This window comes from Electrophorus electricus, chromosome 10, assembly GCF_013358815.1.
Source record: "Electrophorus electricus isolate fEleEle1 chromosome 10, fEleEle1.pri, whole genome shotgun sequence".
In the NCBI taxonomy this organism is placed as follows: Eukaryota; Metazoa; Chordata; class Actinopteri; order Gymnotiformes; family Gymnotidae; genus Electrophorus; species Electrophorus electricus.
The window spans coordinates 2,260,738-2,283,015 of record NC_049544.1 but is presented as its reverse complement, the minus strand read 5'-3'; the positions used below and the strand labels follow the sequence as shown (position 1 = coordinate 2,283,015).

The 22,278-nt window shown below is 36.6% G+C and overlaps 2 protein-coding genes across 3 annotated transcripts; one reads left to right on the top strand and one right to left on the bottom strand.

Annotated features, from left to right (window-relative positions):
- Positions 1-936: 936 nt before the first annotated feature.
- Positions 937-12,073, bottom strand: riok3 (RIO kinase 3 (yeast)). 2 transcript variants are annotated; one of them, XM_027026913.2, is made up of 14 exons: positions 11,485-12,073; positions 10,586-10,692; positions 8,004-8,119; positions 7,540-7,685; positions 7,153-7,260; positions 6,574-6,683; positions 6,221-6,364; positions 4,889-5,016; positions 4,329-4,511; positions 3,935-4,094; positions 3,451-3,531; positions 2,495-2,584; positions 2,171-2,278; positions 937-1,601 (listed from the first exon to the last, which is right to left on the bottom strand). In XM_027026913.2, exons 2-14 carry the CDS (start codon positions 10,607-10,609, stop codon positions 1,491-1,493), a joined length of 1,509 nt encoding a protein of 502 aa, XP_026882714.2. In that variant the 5' UTR covers positions 10,610-10,692; positions 11,485-12,073; the 3' UTR covers positions 937-1,490. The 2 variants fall into 2 exon arrangements, with proteins under 2 accessions (XP_026882714.2, XP_026882713.2); XM_027026912.2 differs by lacking the exon at positions 11,485-12,073 and adding an exon at positions 10,994-11,098.
- LOC113587948 (transmembrane protein 241) lies at positions 11,268-20,528 on the top strand. The gene is made up of 15 exons (XM_027026915.2): positions 11,268-11,443; positions 11,644-11,690; positions 12,013-12,090; positions 12,177-12,258; positions 12,369-12,446; positions 13,956-13,981; positions 15,698-15,749; positions 16,336-16,384; positions 17,179-17,224; positions 17,517-17,552; positions 17,637-17,671; positions 17,957-18,026; positions 18,199-18,292; positions 18,839-18,903; positions 19,062-20,528. Exons 1-15 carry the CDS (start codon positions 11,372-11,374, stop codon positions 19,123-19,125), a joined length of 894 nt encoding a protein of 297 aa, XP_026882716.2. The 5' UTR covers positions 11,268-11,371; the 3' UTR covers positions 19,126-20,528.
- The last annotated feature ends 1,750 nt before the right edge of the window (positions 20,529-22,278 follow it).

Below are 22,278 nucleotides of genomic sequence, written 5' to 3'. Positions count from 1 at the left end.
CTCCCCTACAAATCCAAAAATGGGTCAGCGCCTCCATATATGTCAGCTGTCAAAGCTTGATCCGTACCTAGAGTAATTTGAACCTCAAGTACAGCTTAGCTTGAAATAACATGCTTCAAATCTCAAGGACAAGCATCGGGATTATTCTGTTTTTGCTCCGAGATGGTGGAACGACTTTACTCAGGCTGTCTGGACAGTAGAGACCCTTGCAGTCTTCAAACGCAGACTGAAAACTTATCCTTTTTTGGAATATTTAGAATGACTATTGATCCTGCTCCTCTTGGATAACTGAAACTGAAGCAAATGTAGTTTGATATTGATTGTTACTGCACATATCGTTGTCTGTTATGGAGCTTATTCACATTTTGCACTTCTAGGCATCAGCATTGATCCCTGAATTTCAATATTCTAGTTAGTTCAATGGTATCTTGAACTCTAACCCCCTGTACTGGCTAATACTATGAGTTAAATGAGTACGAGTTAAATTCTATGAGTAAATGACAAAGCACTTTTGTAAGTGGCTCTGGGTAAGACCATCTCCCAAATGCCATAAACATAAATAGCTAATAGTTCTAGTAGGTTTTTTCATACTTTAACTCATTTTAATTTTATATGGCAAATGTCATTTCAAAAACAATGTTGGGTTGCTTTGGTCAGGGATAATACATTTCGATGTCCCCGCCAATATATCTGCATAATGTTGCTGCTATGCAGGTCAATACTTTTCTTCCTATCATTAACAGGTCCTAGTCACTGCATTTCTACATTAATGAAAAGGATCCATAACCACCTCAGCCAGGTGGAATTCAGCCATTAAGATACAAAGACATGGGTACCTTATAGATATGGGTATCTTCTTCAGGGTAGAGTAGTGTACACACATAGAATTCTTCTGCGGAGTAACTCTGGTTTAAATAAACATTTAATTCATACTACTCCATTTATGTATTTCACTTTTATTCATTTTCTCCATCTGGAGTCTTAGATCTCAGAAGTCAAATCTAGTTAAGAGTACATCAACACCTCACTCCACAATAATGTAATTCCAGAAAAACCTACCCATTTCAATCACAATGCATGTTCAGCACACACCAAGCATCAGAGGACTTGCATTTAATAATTTCTGTCCAAATGAACTATTGTCAATTTATGTAATGGCGAAATAATGCAGAACAGTATTCCACTGCTGCTCATGTTCTAATGTAGCAAGTTCATTCATTTTGTCCCCCTTTGTTTTAGCCCCTTTTGCCAATCGTCCTGATGGTCAATAACAGGTTGTACAGGGTATGATAGTGCCTTGTACTGATGTACTCGTTACATTACTATATCTTGCATTTGCTATTTAAAGCCAACCTGTCAGCACCAGAGGTTAAGGTGGTCGCCGGAGAGGCCAGTAAGCAGAGAACACAGCGCAATGCACTCTTGCATCTCCATATTTTACCCCTCCCTTCTCTCCACAATCTGTTACTCAAATGGCCATTATTTTCTTGTTAATCATCGTCATTATTTAACAGTGGTGGGCCGTCGTCGCAATTGCTAGCAAAGATTTTTTTGCTTCGCTTTTGCACATGGTCCTCATTCATCTTTTCCAGTGCTTCGATCTGTAAAGAGAGAGAGCCATTTTCAGTTAACTTCCTGATCTTTTAGGAGACATCTTTTGAATGCCTTGTAAAAAAAAAACACACCAAGAAGTTGAAAATATGCACATTTTTTCTTTTATATGCAAACATCTCCCCTTACTAGCCACTTTGCAAGAACTCCTCTTTTGGCACATTTTACAGATGCACCACATTACAGCAGTGACGCTAATGTGGTAGTGACATGGCAGAGGGCGTATCACTGGTATGAGTCAAGTAGAGCAGTGTTCGTGCACTTTTAACAGCTGTCAGTCTGTTTAGTTGAGAGCCATTAGTGGCTCTGTGGTCAGAAACAGACCACTGATGAGTTGGAGGTTGGCTTACATAACTTGGGCATGGAAACAGACTACAGTCTCTAATGTTTATGTTAAAAAGTGTGTCACACTCATAAGTCATGGGCTCCCAACCTCTGATCTAAAAATACTACTAATTTCTGAGTAGAGCATTTTTGTTTAATTTGCTTTAATTTTTTTTTTTTTTTTTTTACTTTTTAAATTATAACAGGTTAGTTTGATGGTCACATCAGTTCTTACCTGTGCTAAGAAATCAGCCTCACTGTCACTGCTGACCTGCTGTCCAGATACAGTGTTGAAAAGTTCATACACATTCATCGCCTCTGCCACTCCAGCTTTCTGGAAGAACTTGAAAAAAAGACCCAAAGGGCTAATTAAATCACTGCAGCCATCACAGCAATCATTCAGTGCACATTTCCATAATAAAGACAGTTACCGAGTGGAACATCCACCGCTATTTTAATGTGATGCTAATTACAAATGTAATAAAAAGACTTGTAGAAAATCTGCAAAAATAAACCACAAAATTGGCCATTATAAAACATTCCCCAAAGAGAAACTTACTGTAGATACATTACGGCAGTCACGGAACAGAAACTCCAGACCATGAGGGTGAGTTGGCTCAACCGACTGACTCACATCGATTAACCACACCTACAAATAAAAAACAAATTTTAAAAAGACAACTTGGAAAAGAAAAAACAACCCCCCCCCCCAATTCTTAAGCGCTTCATTTTCATGAAGCAAAGCTTATTGTTCATCATCAAGCACTGCTGACACTGCAAAATCATAAGGGTCTATTCATAAGACATTTGCTATTTAATACAAGTTAACTCTATACTATGCACAGAATGGATGGGTGAAGTGGAACATAAATAGGAGTGTAGTGCATAATTATTCCCTTCTTAGATAATCATATTATCTATGCCATGCGCGAATGCTAAAAGCAATCATGCTAAGGCAGTGCAAGGGAACAGTTTACTGAAGGTGAGACAGGGTGTGAGGTGTAAGCCATGACATGAGCAAATAGTTGGGAGCCATAAAAACATGTTCCATTACTCTCTTAAATCGAGTGGTGTTAAACAGTTATTACTATGTGTAAGACAATAAAACTAAATCAAAATAGTACATTTCATGTGGAGGTTTAAACCTCTAATATCAATTAAGGGTTGAGCTAGTCATGACTTCATGCATACAACTACGCAATTTGGTTGCCGAGTCATAACTGTTAGTAAACATATCCAGCCACACTCAATGTTTTTTAACACATTACTCCAAAACCTGCTGTAGTAACTACACATTTTTTGTACCCAACACAAACACTAAAATATCAGACTGTGTTGTGTGCTGATCATTGCACTTATTTTTGCACCAGCCTTTCTTGCTCAATGCAAGATGCCAAAGGCCTGAAAACACTAACAAACACTTTCCAGTGTCATTAACATATCAAGGTCACTGCACTACACTTAAGATGTGCAACAGCCTTTGCTCACATATGCAAAAACACTTTAGATCCTCACCTGCCCATCATGCCAGAGCATATTATATTCACTCAGGTCAGCATGAACCAAGTTGCACTCCTCAAACAGCTGTTTCATCATCTACAGGGAAACGGAGAAGGAAACACAAATTCTCAAGAACACTTTGTTTCTTTGTTCAGAAAGCCTTGCAAGCTATTTTTTCTGGATATTTAAGGACATTTTATTTGAGAGCATAATGTTATTTATGGACATCTACTTCACCAATTTTGGAATTGCACTACTTCCTGTGTTTAGTCCATCATGCCAGGTAAGCCAAGTTAAGTCCGTATTGGGACAAATGACCCTGAAGTAAATCTTCTCTTACAAACAATACCTAAACTAACAGGAAAGTAATCTGAACCAAAAGCTATAGTTACATTGGCTAATATTCTTGTACTGAACACTTGATAGCAAGAAATAGCAAGGAAACAGAAAATCTACCATATATAGCACACAGCTTAAAACACAAAACAGATCCAGGTACCTGCAGTACTTGGTAGTATGCTTTTTTCATGTCATCAGAACTCAGCACGGCTTCCTTTAGCTTGGGCGCAGGCACTTGGTTCTGACCAATAAAGGACATCACTAGGATGTGCTTCTTCAGCATCACTACTTCTGGGCAAGGAATCCCAGCCTTCTTCATCCTGTGTGTGTGTGAGTGAGTGAGTGAGTGAGTGAAAAAAAAAAAACTATTTAACAAATAATGCATTATCAACAGCGTAATATGTAGATTCATTAAAATTGGCTGTACAGTCTTCACATACTACAATGCTATTTAAACATCTTAACCTAAGACTTTTGAACTCCTCTCAAGACAATGAAACTCTTAGAAACTAGCAATATCTACAGTCTGGATATATAATGTCCTCAAGCCCTACCTGACCAGGTTGTGCATCTCCTTCTCAGCCCACAGACGGATGATCTTGCGAGGATTCAGCTTGCTGAAGCGGTCTTTAAAGCGATAGTCATCCTTGATGTATTTGTCCCGGTTTTTGAATTCATTCAAAGTGGTCTTGAAGACTTTGAGCACACATTCCTTCGGAACCACCAACTCCTGAAGGCTAGAGGGAGTAACAGAATTCTTAGAAAAGTTGCTAGGTCATTGTCCTCGGAACACTTGCGATCAAAAGAAAATAAAAATTGCTTCTTAGTTGACTCTTCGAAAGGACAAAGCAGCTCCCATACCTCTGGTACTGCATGAATTTTCAACAAAAATACTTATCGGTTTCACAGAAATCTTAAAAATCTCTTAATTTTAGAAAACATTCTTGAGCACCACTTAATCTGCCAGTAGATCTATAAGATATTATTTTAAGACATATGTGACCATTTCTATTGGTGCACTTGTCATAAAATGTTCCCAAAATTTAAAGGACAGCTGAAGCTGATAAATAATAATAAATACAAACTGACAGGGAACAGGGATGACACCACTCACCTCCCTCCATCAGCGTGAAATACCACTGATTCTTTCCCTGTGCTGATGCAGCCATTAATATTCTCCAGGGTTCCTACATTCACCATTTTGTACATCAGCAGTCTGGTCCTGGAATCCACAGCTTGTTCCTGAAAAAGGACGAATTTAAATCAATCACAAACGATATAAAATTACATTAAGAACTGAACAGTCAGCAATAGAAAGTGTTTCTTTGCCAACTTCACACAGGTATGCAATTTCTTTGTTTTGCTTACAGTATAAATTCTTTTTAAAGTCCTGATAATAAATAGCCATTTTAATGTCTGTCTGTTGAGGCCTGAACTCCGTAACCTATTCGATTCTGACATGAAATGAATACGTTTAAGACCCATGGTTCAGTAAATTCAGTAAATTCTAAACTAATGCTAGTTGTCATGGAGACTTTAGTGAACAGCCCATCACCATCTCCCTCTGTGGACTCTGACTAAAATTAATAATTGGTTCTCAATTATTAATGAGTATTTCAGACTAAGCCATTGTTGTTTTTTTTAATTAGTTATTCCTTAATCTCACAATTCTTATTTTATTGGGAAAACGTTACTTTTGTCATTTTGTGTTAGTTTCCCATATGATCTCAACCATGTGGGTTCTCTTTCGGAGTCTTGGTTCCTATCGAGGTTTCTTCCTTTAGCTCTTACAGAGTTTGTTCTTGTTCATTAGGGGCCTGGACCCACATTCTCGTAAAGATGACTTTTGTAAAGCTGTTGTAAACACCTGTTGTAAACAACAGATGTAAAAAGCTCTTCTCAAATAAATTTAAATTTTGATGCATTTATTTTGATTTGTGCATCAAAATGCGGATAACGACCCTTAAAGTCTGCACTTCTTGTGAAGCAATAAAACCAAAGTACCAAGGCACACACAACAGAAAGAGTTTAGAGGAGAAATAGTGTCTGTGTGGGTAGGGGCAACTCTAGCGACATAGCCAGGGCCTGGTTACTAGTTAGGTAGGGGACAGCAAGCACATGGAGCTTGTTTGCTTTCTGTACTTTATTTTTATTTTGATCCATCCAGTTAGGGCAAATTGAGGCTCCCAGGCTAGATAATACCCTTACACTCCTAGATAACATCCTAACCCTAACACTTCAGACCTTAAAGTAAGGCTGGTAGAGAGATGTTCTGATGTGTCTTCTTGTGCTTCATCACCAAAACTGTTGATGCTACCAAGAAGGATAATCCATGGCATCATTTAACAGTAAAGAACAAAATACAGTTGTGTGTTATGGCAGCACTGTAGGGTTTTTTTTTTTCCTAGAGAGGGCAAACCTCTCTCTGTTAGTTTAGTGGACTTACAGCTGTCGAGTGTTCCTTCTTTTCATGCAGTCGCGCACTGCGTCGCTCCTCTGTCTGACAGTGGCGCTTCAGAGCATTGTAGACATGATTTGACAGCTTCAGATCCATGCTGATTCCATCACCAACATGCACCTCTGGGGCAAACTGTGGCACGGATTTCAAAGAATCATTGACATTGGGGTAGGGGAGATGGTGAAAAGGAAAAGAGAAGAAAATTCAACAAGTAGTCAACAAAAAGACTGCTCAAAAAAACAATATCAAAAAACATTTCAATGTAATATCTAAAGGATGGGTCTTGCATACACTTTGCCCAATATGCTAAAATGTTTAAAAAGTTAAAGAACATGGGTTACATTGTCCATGCGTGCAGTGTTCTTTCGGCCACAGACATCCTCGTCGTGTTTGGTGGTGATGTTTTTGCCTTTCCCTGCAAAACCTTTCTTTGGTGTAGTGGTTGGCTTTTCTGTTAAACAAAGAAAATACGAAAAAAAACATCAGGATTTGGCTTCCCAAAAGCCAGATTACTTGATATCATTGTACTCTCTAAACTAGCATAGAAGATGTAGAACCATTTTAGTATGGCAATTTGGACTAGATTGGAAATGGAAGAAAAACACTTATTTAGGGGTTGTGACAGTTTAACACACAAACAGTTTTGTTTCTCCCATTCCACTAAGGCAGGGGAACTTTAAAATAAATCAAGCAATGGTCACAGACAAAAAAGAAAGGAAGTTAAAACAATGAGAAATAAAATAACTATGCTTTATTAAAAATAGGATTTTAAAAACACTAGCCATCTAGCATACAATTTAAAATGAAAAGCTAAACATGCAAAAAACAAAACAAAAAGCCCCCCGCCCACAAATAAATAAATGACTAAAGTCTTATTCAGAAAAGGATTTGCTATAGCAGCAATTACAAACTTCACTCACCAGGGCGATAAGGGTCATGGCGGGTGTCTTGCCAGTCTACTTCATCCTCAGAGCTGTCACTATCCTCAAATGGATGAACCATGCGGTAGTTTTCAAAGGAAATTGACACTGTATGAATGAGAATAAGAACTTGCATGTATATATGCTTGTACAAAAGTATTCCACACTGGATACTGTGCTGGGGGTCAAAAGCTATGCAAAGGAAACTTTCTCTTTGGATACAACAGTCAACTCTGTACTTCAAACAAATCTGCTGTACAGGCTGAATGCGTCTTTGACTAAATGAATAAATATCCTCCCATTGTGTAGATGCTTACTGTTTCCTATTATCTGTGTTAATACACAACATAGAGAAATAGCAATTACACAGATTCAGCAGACATTTACCTTTGCTGTCGCCATTGAATTTCTTTTCTTCCCGACGCAGCTGTGTGTCAAACTCCCTATCAAATTCCATCTGAAGCATCTGTGCCAGCATCAGGTCACTGGATGTATCTACATCCTGCTGTTTGCCAACCAGGCCTAGGTCCACACTGAAACCATCATTAACACAAAAATCCACACATGCCAAAATTGCAAGTGGACAAAGGCTAAAACAATCTGTTTAAAAATAAAGACAGGTGGATATTTATCAGAAAGAATCGTTCTGAATTACACTTTCCCATCATAACAGCACTAGTTTACATTTGCCTGGATATTGTGATGTTTTCATAAAACTATATACAAAGATAGATTTATGTAAATGTTAGGCTCTGCATAAGGAAAAGCTCTTCTGACATCACTATAAATATATCTAATTCTACACCCAGAGAAACAGAAACCAATAAAAGTTCAGCAGGTCTTAGACTTACTCAGGACAGCTGGAGAAGGAATTGCACTCCTCATGTAGTTGTTTGGCTAGCTGTTCACTCATCACATCTGTCAGGGAGCAGGGGGCCTCCGTCACATTCAGAGTACCCCAAGGGCTCTGAACATGAAAACAATTCAAAAACCATTTTGTGCACTTATTGTACAATTCAATGGACTCCATATGAAAATGTTGCTTACAGTGTAGCACTTCAACCATTTAAAACAGACTATGCTTACTTTTATGTAGCAGGAATAACAATTATTCATCCAATCATTGTTGTGAGGGACTTCTGGCATTTAGCCAGTAGGGTAACATCTAAGAATGAGAAGCCTATAGAACTATTAAAACCCTAATTACATCACTTGACATAATGTAAATCAGTGTGTCTCTGTCAATGTCCATAACCATACTATGACACTTCTGGAAATGTTGTCTATTGTGTATTCATACAGTCTTGGTTGTTTATGAGATCCTGAATAGTAAGCAAAAGTAACAAGATTAACACAACATTACAATAATTTGTATGGTTGTGTGTCCTCCGTATACTCTACACACATCAACCTGCCCTTTGGACCCTTTGGAGAATTTGAATGAGCTCCAAATTCTGAGAAACTAAAGAAGGGGAAGAAACCATCTACAAAATACTGTATTATTTTGGAATAACATTAAAGACTGAGAAACAATTTTAACTCATTTGCTGTTAAACAAAGCCACTTTGATGCAATATAAATGATGTCTTTTTCGGTACACTTGAAATCTGATAATGAATGTGAAAATCGTCAAGCAATATATTCACTGATTGGACCTTGAATAAACTGTACTTTGATTCATTTATTCTCCTATGAATTCATGTAAAATATTTTTAATTGTGTTGTAAATATGCTACTGAGTTTAGATTTACTCATTTTAAATGTTTGACAATTATTTTTTCAGTCTACTTATTACTCTGTATGCAAGAACCTTTTAAAAATTGAACCAGACTAATGAACTGTGATCTCACATCAACAGCACATGGAAAAAAGCTTTTAAAATACTGTTTATAAGAATTAGGAAAGTTTGTGGTCACCATGGCAGATTATGAAAAGAAACGCTAGGTATCAATGATTAAGAATATTTTGTTTACCCTACAGATGACTTAAATGCTGTTTCACGTTCCCCATTTACTATTTCATCCACTTCATCTGAAAAAAGAACGATTCATATGGGTTGCAGCTGGCTTCTCAGCTCCTCCCCTGACTATAACCAGCTATTCTCATCAGCTGCTAGTTCTCCTCAAAGAAGCCTAATATCTTCTTATTATTTGAGTGACGTGTGGCAATAGGGGTGGAATAAATCCAGGTCTAAATGAACTTGACTCTAACTACACATTTCAACTCTACTAAAGCTGAAGAAATACTTTACAGCAAATATTATAACTATCAACCAAAGTGTTTTCAGTAATAGGTTTGCAATCTCTAAATGTAATAATCTAAATGTAAAATTAACTTAATGTTATTTGATTCTAACATTGTATGTTAATAGTTTTTCTTCTCTCTGCTTCCACTGGAAGATGGTACTACAGCATAATGTTTCAGGCCAGTCAGCTCAAAGACAATATGTTCCACCAGGCTGCTGAACTCAGACATCAACACTAATTTCACTGATACACGCACCCTTGCTGTCTATGTACTTTAGATTATTTATCACTATAATCACTACACTTTTATGTACACTCTGTGCAGTGTCTCCAGTTTCTTGTCTTTTGTTTTGTGAGTATTGTACAGTGTAATGTATAGTGTTTATCATACAACGTCTATTGTAGTGTCTATTTCTTGTAGGTGTTGTGCGTGTTAGCTAACTACACTGTGATGTGGTCCTCGCTCTTAGGTTTTTCATTCAAATTCATGCCGTTTAGACAATCGATTTGATTTTATTTAATTGTAATTCATACAATGTAATTCATTGTAATTAATTCACAAAGCTAAATTTATATATATATATATATATATATATATATATATATATATATATAATGTCAGGACCACAATCTAAATCTTACTTAACTTAACCTAGTTAACACCAAAACGCTGCCTACCCATTTCCGTATTACACTGATTCAATTGCGAAGACAACGTGTGTTCATGCCGATGTCAGTTATTTATGAACTGCGATTCGGAATCCACCATTTATGAGTTCAATTTCGGTTTTACTTTTTCAGTAAATTTGTAAAGCATCTTGGGAATAAACGATCTATAGCTTCTTAAGTGCGTTCATTCGTGAAAGCCCATTACCGGTACTCTTATTACACGTTAGCGAACTAGCTGCTTACAGTTCAGTAAGCTTTGCTGGCATGACCACATACAATTATAGTATTGCCAAAGCACTATTATAACATGAACATAACATTACACCTTTTGTAATTATGGAAATTAAGAGTTAGAGAACTGTAAATTGTCTGAAATAATAAAAGGGAGGAAATGAAAAGAAAGGAAAATAAATAAATAAACAAACAAACAGGTGGCTAATGAGCCTTACGAGCGTTTTTAGGCCTGTTTCTCACTTCTCCTATCACAGATTGGCTAGGTAGCCAATGCCATTACTCACCTTTACTTCTTTTACTTGATCCATATTTGTGGATATTTGGCAGGTTCCAGATGATTCGGTGGACAAAGACGTGGATAACCAGATAAAGGACGTACAACGTCAAATAGCTAAGGGGGGACGGGACAGAAACAGTAAAAGTTTTCTCTTCAAAACAGCTCGTCAGTGCGACACTAGCAGAATAGCTAATATAGCTAACCTAGCAACCACTAGTCATGTAATCTCGTCAGAGCTCACACGACCGTTATCGGATCTCTTAAGTAATAAACAGGACACATTTATATAATGTCACGTAATACAGTGTAGCTAGCCACGTTTGTTTATCTGTTACAATGAAGCAGATTATAATCTCTCCTCAAATGCGACAAATTAGATTACCGCTCGTTTAAAGATTTGTGTATCGTTGGTTACCTTAATCGTGGTCGTTGTGGGGGACGTGAAAACGCTCTCCATAGTAAAAGTCTTTGAATCCCTTTATTATTATGTGGCATCTCTGATATTAATTTCATAGTTTTTTATTATTTAAGATCATTGGTTGATTAAACATTTACATTTAGATTTAGATCTCTACACACTACGTGAACATTGCTACACTTAAAGCTACAGCTATATAGATAGAACAAGGATATCTATGGTATATACGAGCAACATCGTGTCACAAGCGTGTGCACTGGACCTAGGAAGTATTGTTATTTTTTATCATCAAAGTTTTATGGGGCTAGCAGTAGTTCATATTCAACGGCTCAAACGGCGTTTATAAATGACTTTTAGACATAGGCTCCTCAACAGATGAATTTAGCGAGAGCAAGTCTTGGTCTTGTATTTTGCATCTTTTTCGTTGTATCTTATTTCACAAACAAGGTGAGAAATGACCCTTTCTCTAGCGAGGCTGTTTCACCTACCTCACTGTGTGATAGTCGGTTTTCATTTCATTTCCGTGTAGATTCTTCGTATATATATTCTTATACATTCGTCGTATTTTAGTCGGCTGTAAGAGTCCGTATGCATGATTTGTCTTTTCGTCATATAAACGTATGTCAAACCATTTTTGTTTTCCTCAGTATGTCTTGTCTGTCTTGAAGTTTACATATCCGACCCTTTTTCTGGGGTAAGTATTTATTTTCCAGTCCTGGAGAGTTTAGTTCTATAGCGCGCCTGGTTTAATCAGATGCTATAATATTAATCCCCTTGCTAAAGTCTGTAGCGCAAATAGATCTCCAGGACCAGAGTTAGGCTCCCTGGATCCTGAATATGCAATTCCACAGTAGGTCAAAAGCTTCGCATATTTGTCTTTCCATTTCTCTGTTCTGTCACACCCAATTCATGCTTGAACCGAATCCAGAGCCACTGGACTAGATTACTTGTCTGTCAGTTGTTGTTTGTTTTGTTTTGTTTTTTTACAGTCGGTATTTGTATTCTGTTCTCACAAGGTGGCAGACTTTCATTGGAACGCTTCTGATATGGGTCACTGCGAAACTGGGATGGGTGGAAATAAATGGTTTTCCCAGGTTACAACTTAAAGTTATTTTGGCAATACATTCTGACTATGATTTAAAAGTACAATTGTAATAAAATGTATTTGTCTTGTCTTTAGATCTGTGGCTGTATCCTGGCTCCCAGGGTCAGTACTTTTCTTGGGGAATATTTATGCTGGATCCAAAGCCCTGTCCATCCTGGTATGTATGTTGCTTACTGTAAGGATAAAGACAGGGGAATGTTGATATACAGCAATGACCTTGCATTTGTACCCTATTAATTATGCATGTCTGTTTTTTGTTGTGGCTAGCCTATCCCATTCTTTTTCGTCTTACAAAATGTGTCAGAGGTGGTCTTCTTTTTCATCGTTAGGCTCACCCTAAGAGAGGTAAGCATTTATGTTGCTCATGTAACATCTTGTATCTCCACTATAAAATGTAAAACACGTACACTCAAAAAAGCAAGTAACTTGGCTGCTTAAAAATTGAGTTTGTTGAAGTTAACAGAACAGTAGTATGATGAAATACATCATATTAATTCATACCATTTTTGTTAACCTGCAAATTGAAGTCCAATTAATTCTAAAATGTACTTGTTTTTAAAGTTAAATCACTTTTAGTGAAATTGCACAGAGTGAGATCCAAAAGTCCACTACCAAGAGCTGTTTATTACCTACCAGGAAATATTATTTCATTCATTAATATCATAATGGCAGACTGTTGCATTAGTACTTCATTTATCATTTATTTTGCTATTGCCTTTGCTGAAGATTATATATATATATATATATATATATATATATATATATTTAAACAAATAAGTATTCAATATTATTAAGGGAAATCAATTTTATCTGTATAGCACTTATACACAGCAGTCACTCAAAGTGCTTAACAAATAAGAAAATACAAAGAAACCGGTAGGAGAATAGGAACACAACAGAAATATGATATTAAAAATGAGTAGAAATAAACATTACTGAAACAAAAATAAATAAAAACTACAGACATTCATTAGATCTAGCAGCTCAGGGTACTGCAAAGATGATATTAAATCAAGAAAAAGTCATTGAAGAATCCGGTGAAGAAATAAAAGTACCACTCCACTTTAATACATAAGAGGACACAGTCTTCTCTCAAACCCTGAGAGCATAACACAGTCTTCTCTCAAACCCTGAGAGCATAACACAGTCTTCTCTCAAACCCTGAGAGCATAACACAGTCTTCTCTCAAACCCTGAGAACATAACACAGTCTCCTCTCAGTCCTTGAGAGGATAACACAGTCTCCTCTCAGTCTTTGAGAAGATCTGCTGAAATCAATAATTTTTACTTCAAAATATAAAGATGTATGGCCTAATGCAATTTCAATCAGAGTGCTTACATGGTACCATTTATTGGCCAGACATCTGCTGTTTCAGATTTATTTTGTAAAACTGCTCGAAAAATGAAGCACTTTCTAGTATAGGATTCCTTTAACTTAAAATTAGTCTAATTAAATAAATGATTAGTCTACAGAGTTTAAATGAGAAATTCCTATGGTAATTGGTGTTGCAGTATTTAAAATGTAAGAAAATCTGATTGCACTGAATGCCATTGTGAAATAAAAGTGCTCCATTAACTCCATTAACAATATTTAAAGAAAAAAAAGGTTTTAGAATATGCACAAAAGTGTCAAATGGATTGATTTAAATAATTTCACAAAGGGTTGATTTATAAAATCAAAGCTAAATATTTGACTTGGGTGACTGGTGATGTTTTCTCTCATCACTTTTGCATATCTCTTATATCTAGTTAGTCTGACTGTTCAAGGAGAATGTGCATTTAAGTATTATTTGTAATAGTGTTGCTAATTTAATGACTCATTTTGATTTTTGTTTTATCCATTTACTTTGTAAAGAGATCATCATGGATGAAGATATTCAGGTGTGTTTGTAAGCATTTCTGTTTGCTTTATCTCTTATTCTGTGGGTATTTTCTCCAAAAAATCCTTCAACTACATCATTAATTTTACTTAACCTGGTATTTATCTGGCATTGCTAATACTAAAGGTTTCTTGTGATTAAATGTACTGAAGCCTTCTCACTTCAACAGTGGGGTCAGGCCATTTTAAATATTGAATCAGTTACCATTTTCTTCCATTGATGAATGGGACATGAGGGCAGACCATATAGCACTAATGACAACAGAAGCATGAGTTGGAGTGATGAATGACTGACTCTCTTTTGAACATGTATTTATTTTTATTATTGTATCACAAGGTATCGATTATTATATAGGAAAATGTAATATTTTATTCTAATGTTTAATCAATAACCTTAAGGTGTATTAAAATCTCTAGAAAGAAGGGTGGAAATTCCATTCAAAATCACATTCATTGAAGATTAACATAATTAAATGTATTCTCAGGGAACAGCAGAATTCTATCTATAGTTCTTTGAATACATCCCATTCCAGAGTACACAACCATTTAAATGGAAAATCTAAAATATTTCCCTGCTCAGCAGGTCATTTCCCAGACCACATCCCTTCCTTTTTCACTACTGAAATACCTGTACACTGTAAACACATTATGGCCCACAAAATAGTACTGATGTGGCGATGTAGGATCACCACAGCTAAAGGCACTCTCATGTTCACTAAAGTCTATCAAAGACCTGACTGTTTCCCAAATTTACATGACCACAAGGACATATGAAACATTCTCTGTTTGATGACGCATCTGTTTCCAAACTCAAGAAGAGAAAACCTTCCCATTCCTGAAACAATGCAAAAATATAAAACCTTTGATTCTGATGCAGTCCTGAGGTTCATTTTATCCAGACATACAGTGTCTGGCCCAAAAAAATGTCACACACTAATATTTCATTGGACCACCTTTAGCTTTGATTATGGCACGCATTCACTGTGGCATCATTTCCACAATGTCAATGTCACAACATTTATTTCTGTCCAGAGCTGCATTAATTGTTTTCCCCAAGATCTTGTATTGATAATGAGAGATTTGGACCACTGCCCAAAGCACAAAGATTCTCAATGGGGTTCAGGTGTGGACTCTGCAGTGGCCAATCAATGCGTGAAAATGATGCCTCATGCTCCCTGAAGCACTCTTTCACAATTTGAGCCCGGTGAATCCTGGCCATGTCATCTTGGAATATGCTCATGCCATCAGGGAAGAAAAAATCCATTGCTGGAATAACCTTATCGTTCAGTATATTCAGGTAGTCAGCTGACCTCATTCTTTGGGCACATAACATTGCTGAACCTAGACCTGACCAACTGCAGCAACCCCAGTTAGCCTCACTGACAAGTGGTTTTCTTAAGGCTACACAGCTATTTAGTCCCAATCCCTTGAGTTCCCTTCGCATTGTGCGTATGGAAATGCTCTTACTTTCACTATTAAAAATATCCCTGAGTTCTACTGTTGTTTTTCTACACGTTCAAGTGATCGCCGATCATGATCATTCAAGATTTTTTCTGACCACATTCCTTCCTCTAGATGATGTTTCCCCACTGTCCTTCCACTTTTTAATAATGCGTTGGACAGTTCCTGGCCAGGCAGTGTATTTTGTAGCTGTATTTTTATATTGAAAATTGAGTTTTGTTATCATTGATGCATTTTTTATATGCATTTTTCTTTAGTGTAAATTTGACGCTGATATCAGCAGTTACCCTTATATTGTACAAACCTGAGGTAAAATCTCTGTCTCTCACACACAAACACATGCACAGATTTTTTTTAAAAGGTACCATACGCTGAAGTATCATCCCTCATTTTTTTTAGAATGAATTTAATAATATCTTGAAATAATAACCAATATTAAGTAATTAGGTTATATTAGATAAAGGAACCCCCATTGAATACCTAATTTATTTAAAAAGAAGTTAAAGCACCACCCTGCGCTATGATAAAATGTTTTTGACCTGTTCTTTATCCACCCTTAATTGTATTTAGGAACAGTAGTTCAGCTTTTGAATGTGCTGAATGTACTCTGTGTTCATGTTATGTAATGTGTACTGAACCATTATGTTACATATTCTGTAAAACCACTAGTTAGTGATGCAATGCCTATTTTATCTTGCAAAACAAACTGAACAAATGTGCAAACACACAAACCAATAAATAGATAAATAACTAAATAGGATTAAAATAACCAAACACACCAAATTCCATATGAATTGTTTGTTAGTGTCTCTTATTTCATTAGTTAATCATAAAGGAAAAAAATACTTTAGTTGTCATCCACCTTTTGTAAAGATCACACTCTGCACCTTTTCAGTTTGGACCAAATGGCTACATGTGGGCTATCATCCACCTTTTCTGTGTTGGTAAGTTTGTCCATTTTATTAATTTGGAACACTTAATTTAAACTAAGAGTCTTACTTAATGACTTTTAAATATTTTTTTAAATACCTAAATGTATTATAAATAACATATAGTTCATGTTGTTCGTGTACAAGTGACTGTTATTTATCTTCTTTAAGTATAGTATTGTTATACATTCAAATGAACTAGTGTTCAGGTAGCATTGGCTATTGTGGAATCTGACTCATAGTAATCCAACATTAGAGGTCTGTAGCCTTAGTTTCAGTTACATAAACATAATGGAATACATGTTATGTAAACCTTTTCATAAATTATATCAGAGGCTCTTAAGTAAAAAAAAAAATCTATAATTTAAATAATCCCTACCCTAATATGACAAATGAGTTTTATCATAACACACTAATTTACATGTTAAAATCAAGTTAATAATGTCAAGAACAGTTAATGTTCTCTACTAGTTTAGTTTAACCTTATTTTGTGTAACATTTTGGATAAATCAATGAACTAATTAATAAATTGCCTAACCTAATTTGCCACAAATTATGGTGAACACCAAGATTACTATGTTTATTAAGATGGGATGAAAATGACGTGCGTATGTTCATGTATATGCTTATGAGCATCTTCATGGCAATTTTCTGATGATAGAGCACTGTAATCAATGCTCATTTATTTTAGCAGCTATGAAAAACAGAGATGGCTGTGCCACCACTGGGATTAATTGAGTTACTGGGATTTTTATTCACCCTGAATAATACATAATGTATTCATATTTGATTTACTTTATCTGTTTTAGGATCATACAGAGTGTTCCAGAGGAATTCAAAGTCTAGCCAGCTGAGGTTGCTATTATAAAAACTGAAATATAAGTTGAAGTGATTTGAGAGCGAGATGTTTGCTTAGCTTTTACCCAGTTATTTTTGCTGTTTTATAAATATTTATTTTAATATGTCATTGCTACTAGATATTTAATTAACTAGAGAAATGGAAATTGAGAAATTGCATAAGATTCTTATTCTTGAATGCTCTAAAGATTTGCTAATTACCATCTAAATTATTTAGTAGAGAGTTCAATTATTGAATTTACAGAGTTTGATGTTTAAAATTATGTAATTGTTCTCCTTTCCATTGCAGTGACATTGAGCAACAGTTCATCAACTACATAGTCAGGTAAATTAAGTGCATCATATTTTGTTATGGCTTTTATTTATTTGATAACCATTTTCAAAATGTTTTAAATTGATGTCTTTTTAGCATGCTACTGCTAGCTTCTGCTGCACATCCAACAGGTAAACCCCCAGTATTCTTTTCTGTGGCATGGAGTTTAAGAGGTTTTGTTTCACATTGTGTGGACTGTGGGGCATATTAATCTGTGCCAGAGAGGCAGCATTGATTACTGGTGATTATGAACAAATCACAGGTCAGAACAGAGTGCAATAAAAAAGGATAAATAAAATTGGGTGGATATAAGGGCATAAAGAGAGAAATTGATTTCAGAGTTGGGTTTGATAAATATCCACTATAGTATTTATTCATTTTAATTAATTTATTGACTTCAATGTTTTTTTCCTTAGGTGATCTGTTTGGTGCCTTGGAATTCCCCTTCCTCATGTCCTATAAATTCCATAGTGGAGGATTTGCCAGGTGAGTAATATAATCCATTATTGGCTCCAGTGTCATATGTATTTGCAATGTCTTTAGTACTAAACATGTTCAATGAAAAATAAATACTAATCTTTGAAAGAAAAAAAACAGAGAGGTCCTCCATGATGAATGGCACTTAATATGTTGTTGGTGTATACATTCTCATCTCTAGTGCTGTATTTGGCTTTTTTCTGCTGCTGGCCTCGGTGAATTTGAAGACTGGACTGTCTCTGACACACTGTGCAATCTGGTTCTTCATGGCCAAGGTTAGACACATCATTCTAATATTCTAATTGTACCTATAGTTATGAAACTAAACTAGTCATCCTCCTTTCAGACTCACTGATTAGAAGACCAATAAGATGAAAGATTTCATGTTTTCTCTTATTTAACCAGATTATAACACTGCCTTTATATATCTAGTGCATGTCTAATTTTCAAAGTTGAAAAGTAAAATAATGAAACCTAAAGTCAAATAATCAGGGCTGTGGCATCAATTCTTATGTAATATTTCAGCCTGATTACTAAACAGAATATTTAGACAGTAAGCAACAAAGATCTCCTGAAGAGTTCTTGATTTCCAGTACAGGGAATGTGTGACATGACAAACTTTATACTGTGGCTATTTTGACTTGTAGATCACCTGAAGCATGTCTGCATGTCATGCTGACAGCAGATCTTTCTTTTTAAAAGAATTTAACAGCCTTAAGTACTCCTGTTTCAACTGACTCATCTCAGAATATGAGAAAAATTCATTAGTACATGAAAATAATTGGGTTTTTGCTTTGATGGGATCTTCTTCCCACGTACAGATACTGGCCTCTGCTCTGTCCATGTTTGTATTCAGCATGGAGCTCAGTTCTGTATCTCTGTTGTGGTGAGTTTACATGGCTTTATTTCTTGGGGAAATGCTAGAACGTAAATTTCAATATAACGTGGGGTTAGAAGAACAGTGTGCCTAGAGGAAAAAAAAATTTTAATGACTTTTTGTCTACAAAACAGATGTTTAAAACTTGCATTTTTTTTTCTTTGCAGCATCCTTACAAACCATGCTGGCGAGGCATTGTCAATAAATTCTGACAGAATTCAGATTAAATAAGTGGCAAATTAGTAAACATGGGGAATCCCTGTCAGACATCACTGCGAAGTCTTCACCGTACTACACTTTTCATTCCTTCTCAAAATGTTCACTGTCCTATTTTATCCAGGTTTAGGATTCAGGATAGATTTTAGAATTTTTTTTTTTCCACTGTCCAGAGAATTCTGTCCAACAAAGTCAATGATTAGGACAGTTCAGAGGAGCAAGCAATATTTTTTTTTCCATCAGTGAAACTGTAAAAGACACCCAAATGTCTGGATTTATATGTTTTCTTATGTATGAGAGCTATAAACACAATTTTTGTTTTTGTTTATAACTAGATAAAATATCTGGTGGCATGACCAGTATAGCACTATCTTGAAATTGGCAAGTGTGTTAGAAATAGACATTCCAACTAGGTAGTGTACTACAAAGACTGGGGGGTCAGTAAGAACTACAGCCCTAACGTATGGTAAAATGTAGAGTTTGTACTTGGCTACTAAGCAGAACCTGTCCTCAATCCATTATTACACTGCTGTGCATCATTGGCTACATTATTGTCCACCTCTACCATGTGTAATTATTCCTGGTTATGGCATTACATTTAACATTCACAGCTGTACTAAATACTATACTTGAAATACAAGTACTTTGTTCAGTGTTCACCCTAATTTTATTTTTGTGTCAAACATATGTGCTGAAAATAGTCGTGGATAGTTTAGGAAGGTTTGTCCAAGGAAAATCATGTAAGTTATGTTGGACCTTTTGTAACTGTTAATACTGTTATTTCTTCAGGTTCTGGTAATTAGTGGTATTTCCCCCAAAGGAACTGTAATGTAAATGAGTATAAAGAGTGGACTTCCCATTATGCATATACATTGCTTTTTTTTTTTTTTTTTTTTTGCTTTGGGAACCTTACACAGAGGCCAATACATGAAGGTGTGTTGCACACAGCAAATTTCCCAAATGTGCAGCGCTGATTCATTTTCCATATGCACACCAAAACATGGAAAAGTTTAACTGTCCTGCTTAACTATGCAAAGTGATTAAGTTCTGTGACTGTAAATCCTAGAAGGCAGGTGCCTTTTTGCACCTGCTGACTATTTACATCCCAACTATGTAGCAATGGGTTTACCATTTTTGCAGTTGGATGGTATGATATATGCCCATTTACTTTTAAAATTGGCTGTATAATTCACTAGATACAAAACATGTTTATGATATTTTTTAGCAGGATTATTTAATAAATTAATATGGTCCATAAAAGCCCTTGTCAGAATGCATTGTTTGATCAATCATGAATTTATAAATGGCTTCACATTACTGACTGTAAAAGATTTACATGCAAGACTGGTTGGCTGATGTGCTAGATCCTGGATTTCTTGACTGGTAGACCTCAGTCAGTCTGGACTGGGAGCAGCACTTCCAACACCACCACACTGAGTACTGGTGCTCCCCAGGGCAGCGTACTCAGCCCTCTGCTGTTCACACTGCTGACTCATGATTGTGCAGCGATGAACAGTTCGAATCACATCATCAAGTTTGCTGATGACACGACCATGGTAGGTCTCATCAACAAAGACAACGAGTCAGCATACAGAGAGGAGGTGCGAGAACTGGTGAGCTGGTGTAAGGTCAACAACCTGTATATGAATGTTGACAAGACAAAAGAAATGGTTGTTGACTTCAGGAGAGCAAGGCGAGATCACTCCCCGCTTGCCATCAACGGCTCCTCAGTCGAGATCGTCAAGAACATCAAGTTCCTTGGTGTTCACATAGCGGAGAACCTCACCTGGACCCTGAACACCAGTTCCATCACCAAGAGAGCCCAGCAACATCTTTACTTCCTTCGGAAGCTGAGGGAAGCCCATCTCCCATCCTCACTACCTTCTACAGAGGTACTGTAGAGAGCATCCTGAGCAGCTGCATCATTACCTGGTTTGGGACCTGCACCGCCTTTGACTGCAAGACCCTCCAAAGAATAGTGAGAACAGCTGAGATCATTGGGGTCTCTCTTCCCTCCATCACGAACATCTACATAACACGCTGCATCCGGAAAGCCACCAACATTGTGAAAGACCCCACACACCCCTCACATGAACTGTTCACCCTTTTGCCATCTGGAAGAAGGTACCGCAGCATCCAGTCCCGCATCTCCAGACTGTGCAACAGCTTCTTCCCAGAAGCCATTAGACTCCTGAACTCTGGCTGTCTCCAATTCCAGTTCAGATTCCAAAATGGGCACTTTTATACATGCTTATACACAGTCACACACACACATACATACATACATATCTATACACACACTCACACATTGTTTTGCATCGGACTAGTGCTGAAGTTAAACCTCACACAAATAAACTATGCACTCCTGTTGCAGTCTTGCACATTATCCTACTTGCTGCTAGAGTACTGTACTAAACCAGCACTGTACTCTGAACTGTTCTGGCTGCTACCGGTGACTGCTATGTTCAGGGTAGCATGTCACTGATTCCTATGCACAACTCACTTTACATATGCCCAGTACTGTACTAAATAATTGCACTGTCTACTCATTTTATATTGGTCCTGTCCTGTATTTATTATTGTTTATTTAATGACATTTTGCACTATATTGAACTGTTTGCACTTGTGTAGCATGTTGTCTGTTGCACTGTTGTTTTTGTGTTGCACCATGGTCCTGGAGGAACATTGTCGCGTTTTTGATGTGTACTTGTATATAGCTGAAATGACAATAAAACCTCTTAACTTTGAACTACTCATTGCAGTAAAGTCTGTGGCTACTATTTAGCCACTAGTCATGAATTTCCTTCAATGGAAAGCAACAAATAAAAGAGAACATGTAGTGTAGCATAACCAAAACACTACAGATATTGGTAACATGTCACATCTAGTATCTGTAAACATGCCTGGAGGTACCTGAATTACCATCTCATATGTTTTATAGTGCAGCACGTTGTCAAAGGCCGACAACTTCATTTACATTTGTGGCATTTAGCTGACGCTTTTATCCAAAGCGACTTACTATTATGACTGAGTACAACTTGAGCACTTAACCCTCAAGGGTCTTACTCAGGAGCCCAACAGTGGCAACTTGGCAGTGGTGGGACTTGAATCAGCAACCTTCCAATTACAAGTCAAGCACCTCAACCACTGAGCTACCACTGCCACAAC

Excerpts from the sequence above, each read along its gene's own strand:
- riok3 (XM_027026913.2), bottom strand. The coding sequence starts at position 10,609 with ATGGATCAAGTAAAAGAAGTAAAG. Across the intron at positions 4,512-4,888 it reads TTTCACGCTGATGGAGGGAG|CCTTCAGGAGTTGGTGGTTC; the intron begins GTGAGTGGTGTC and ends TACTCCCTCTAG. Across the intron at positions 2,585-3,450 it reads TGCTCTGGCATGATGGGCAG|GTGTGGTTAATCGATGTGAG; the intron begins GTGAGGATCTAA and ends TTTTATTTGTAG.
- LOC113587948 (XM_027026915.2), top strand. The coding sequence starts at position 11,372 with ATGAATTTAGCGAGAGCAAGTCTTGGTCTTGTATTTTGCATCTTTTTC. Across the intron at positions 17,672-17,956 it reads TTCTGCTGCACATCCAACAG|GTGATCTGTTTGGTGCCTTG; the intron begins GTAAACCCCCAG and ends TTTTTTCCTTAG. Across the intron at positions 18,293-18,838 it reads TCTGGTTCTTCATGGCCAAG|ATACTGGCCTCTGCTCTGTC; the intron begins GTTAGACACATC and ends TCCCACGTACAG.